This window comes from Cynoglossus semilaevis, chromosome 13 (genome assembly GCF_000523025.1).
Source record: "Cynoglossus semilaevis isolate Cse_v1.0 chromosome 13, Cse_v1.0, whole genome shotgun sequence".
Lineage (NCBI taxonomy): Eukaryota > Metazoa > Chordata > Actinopteri > Pleuronectiformes > Cynoglossidae > Cynoglossus > Cynoglossus semilaevis.
This window is the reverse complement of record NC_024319.1, coordinates 1807635-1809977: the sequence shown is the minus strand read 5'-3', so window position 1 is coordinate 1809977 and position 2343 is coordinate 1807635. Positions and strand designations below refer to the sequence as shown.

At 49.9% G+C, this 2343-nt stretch overlaps 1 protein-coding gene across 3 annotated transcripts in view; it reads left to right on the top strand.

Moving 5' to 3' along the window:
* Window positions 1–2343, top strand: part of LOC103388026 (epithelial discoidin domain-containing receptor 1-like) — a 27900-nt gene that overhangs the window by 12132 nt on the left and 13425 nt on the right. For all 3 annotated transcript variants that reach the window (XM_025061304.1, XM_025061303.1, XM_025061302.1), the window contains exons 4-7: window positions 76–151; window positions 246–398; window positions 821–968; window positions 1997–2099. In XM_025061304.1, coding sequence (XP_024917072.1) covers window positions 76–151; window positions 246–398; window positions 821–968; window positions 1997–2099 — 480 coding nt within the window. The remainder of the gene's footprint in view (window positions 1–75; window positions 152–245; window positions 399–820; window positions 969–1996; window positions 2100–2343) is intronic.

The following is a 2343-nucleotide window of genomic DNA, read 5'->3' as shown; positions in this document are numbered from 1 at the left end:
ACTAATGAGTCCATTCAGGTCACGTTCTCACAGCCGTCTGTCTGTTGTCTGTTGTCTGTTGTCTGTGACCGTCAGTCTGAGTACAGGAGAGGGCGACGGAGCCTGGTGTCCTGCAGGAGCCGTGTACCCCAGTGGGTCGGAGTACCTCCAGGTCAGACGCTCCGGGTCTTCATTTGAACCGTTGCCTCGGCGACACCAACAAAGTCTGTGTTGGTGTTAATGATGTTTTCGTTCGTCTCCCGAAGGTCGATCTGCGCAAACTCCACTTCCTGGCTTTGGTGGGAACCCAGGGTCGTCACGCCGACGGTCACGGCCAGGAGTTCGCTCGCAGTTATCGCCTGAGCTACTCCAGGGACGGAGTCAAATGGATCACCTGGAGGGACCGCTGGGGCCAGGACGTAAGAGTTGAACCTTATCCTCTCTGGTCACTGAACAGAACAAAGTTCTTCTTCTCCTTCTTCCTCTTCTTCTTCTAAATTATAATTTTAGAACCTTGATATGAGACTGAAGGTCAGATGTTTCCGTCTGTTTCCTCTTCTTTAATTCTTCCATCTCATCAGCCTGTAAACAACATTAAATTCAATAATTCTGCTACAAAAAAACTCTTGTCTGTTTGGATTTCCAAGCCTGTGAGCGAAGGGTTAAAAACAGAATTTTTCTTCAGGCTTTTGTGGCTTCAGTAAATATGGGTCAGTTTCTGGTGCGTTCACATTTAAAGAATATATACTGCATAAAATATCAGCGCCCTGAGGCGAGAACGTTGAAGTGAGCAGATAAGAGAGCAGAGGAGTGATTAAATATTCATACGTGTCTCCTCCAGGTGGTGTCAGGGAACAAGAACACCTACGACATCGTGCTCAAGGACCTGGGCCCCCCCATTGTCGCCCGCGTGGTGCGCTTCCACCCCCTGGCCGACAGGGTCATGAGCGTCTGCCTCCGAGTGGAGCTGTACGGCTGCGTCTGGGACGGTGAGTACGTCTGTGTTCACGTGTGGTTTGGTCAGACGGGTTCTCCAGAACTGGACGGGACCAGGACGTTCACACACTCCGTCTGATTGCCTGTCAGTCAGGGACGGAGGGATTAGGACGGAGCGTTCCCAGTCGTATATCTGCCTCGTCGGTCTGACTTATGACATCACATTTACAGCCTCGGTGGAGCGGGCGGGGTTGGCTCGGATAAAAAGAAGCCACAGTGTGTGTCACCTCCTCTGCTTCCTCGCCCGTAAATCAGCGCCGTCGCGGGGCTAAAAGCCTCAGCTTGTGGTTAATGTCTTCAGGGACGGCCATCCGTGAAATCTGCTCTGATGTGGATCCTGACGTCGTGCACTTGGGCTCATCCGTCCGACAGAGACTACGTAAAACATCTACGGCGTGTCGGGTTTTTTTACAGGCTGAGCCTCTCGGCGCGGTCTCGCATCACTTCACCTTAAAGCTCGCGCTCCGTCCTGTGTTTATTGTTGTACATTTAATATGGGCCCGACCCGACCCGCGGTCCACGGCCGCATTAGGTGAATGTGTGAGTGAAGCCCATCAACCAGGGAGAGTCTGTGATCTGGACCAGAGTTCACACGACTCAGAAGAACTGTTTATTATGCAGTGGGAGAGTCGGGCTGCACGCCGCGCCACTGACGTCACACTGCGCTGATTAGGTGTGTGTGTGTGTGTCAGTGTGTGTGTGTCAGGTTTGTTTGACTTCTTCCCTGAGGCTGTGATTATGGTCGAATGTTGGAGCAGTTCTTAAAGAAACCCATGAATAAAATAAAGAGGCTTCACCATCGTTGGTTCAAGTCCCAGCTCTGACTGATGCTCAGTGTTAATTTACACGTTCTCTCAGGATGTGTGTGTGGGTGTGTGGGTTGGGGGGGGGTGTTTGGTTTCAGCTCCAAACGTCACTCTGTAAAAGGTTAAGTGGTTGACAAAGTATGGCTCACGGCCCAGACGGAGGTCGTTTGTTTTTTTTCTGAGATGTAAATATTTCTTCTTTCTTGGTCGCTCAGACGGGCGGACGGCGTACACGGCTCCAGTGGGTCACCTCATGCACCTGCCCGCCATGCCTGTCTACCTGAACGACTCCACCTACGATGGCAGCACCGAGCAGGGGTAAGGAACACAGAAGTGTTGGTTTTTTATGTTTTAATAAATCAATGTTCCAGTTTTGTTCGTAACATCTTGTAACATTTATTTTTTTATGCCCCTCTGTTGGTTTTTCATTTTTTTGACACTGTTAAAAATAAAGATTCAAACATTTAGTCGTTTTTGGAAAAACAAAAAGGGATTTGAACCAACGACGCTCAGACGCCGGGACTTTGTCGTAAACTCAAACATTTAGTCGTTTTTGGAAAAA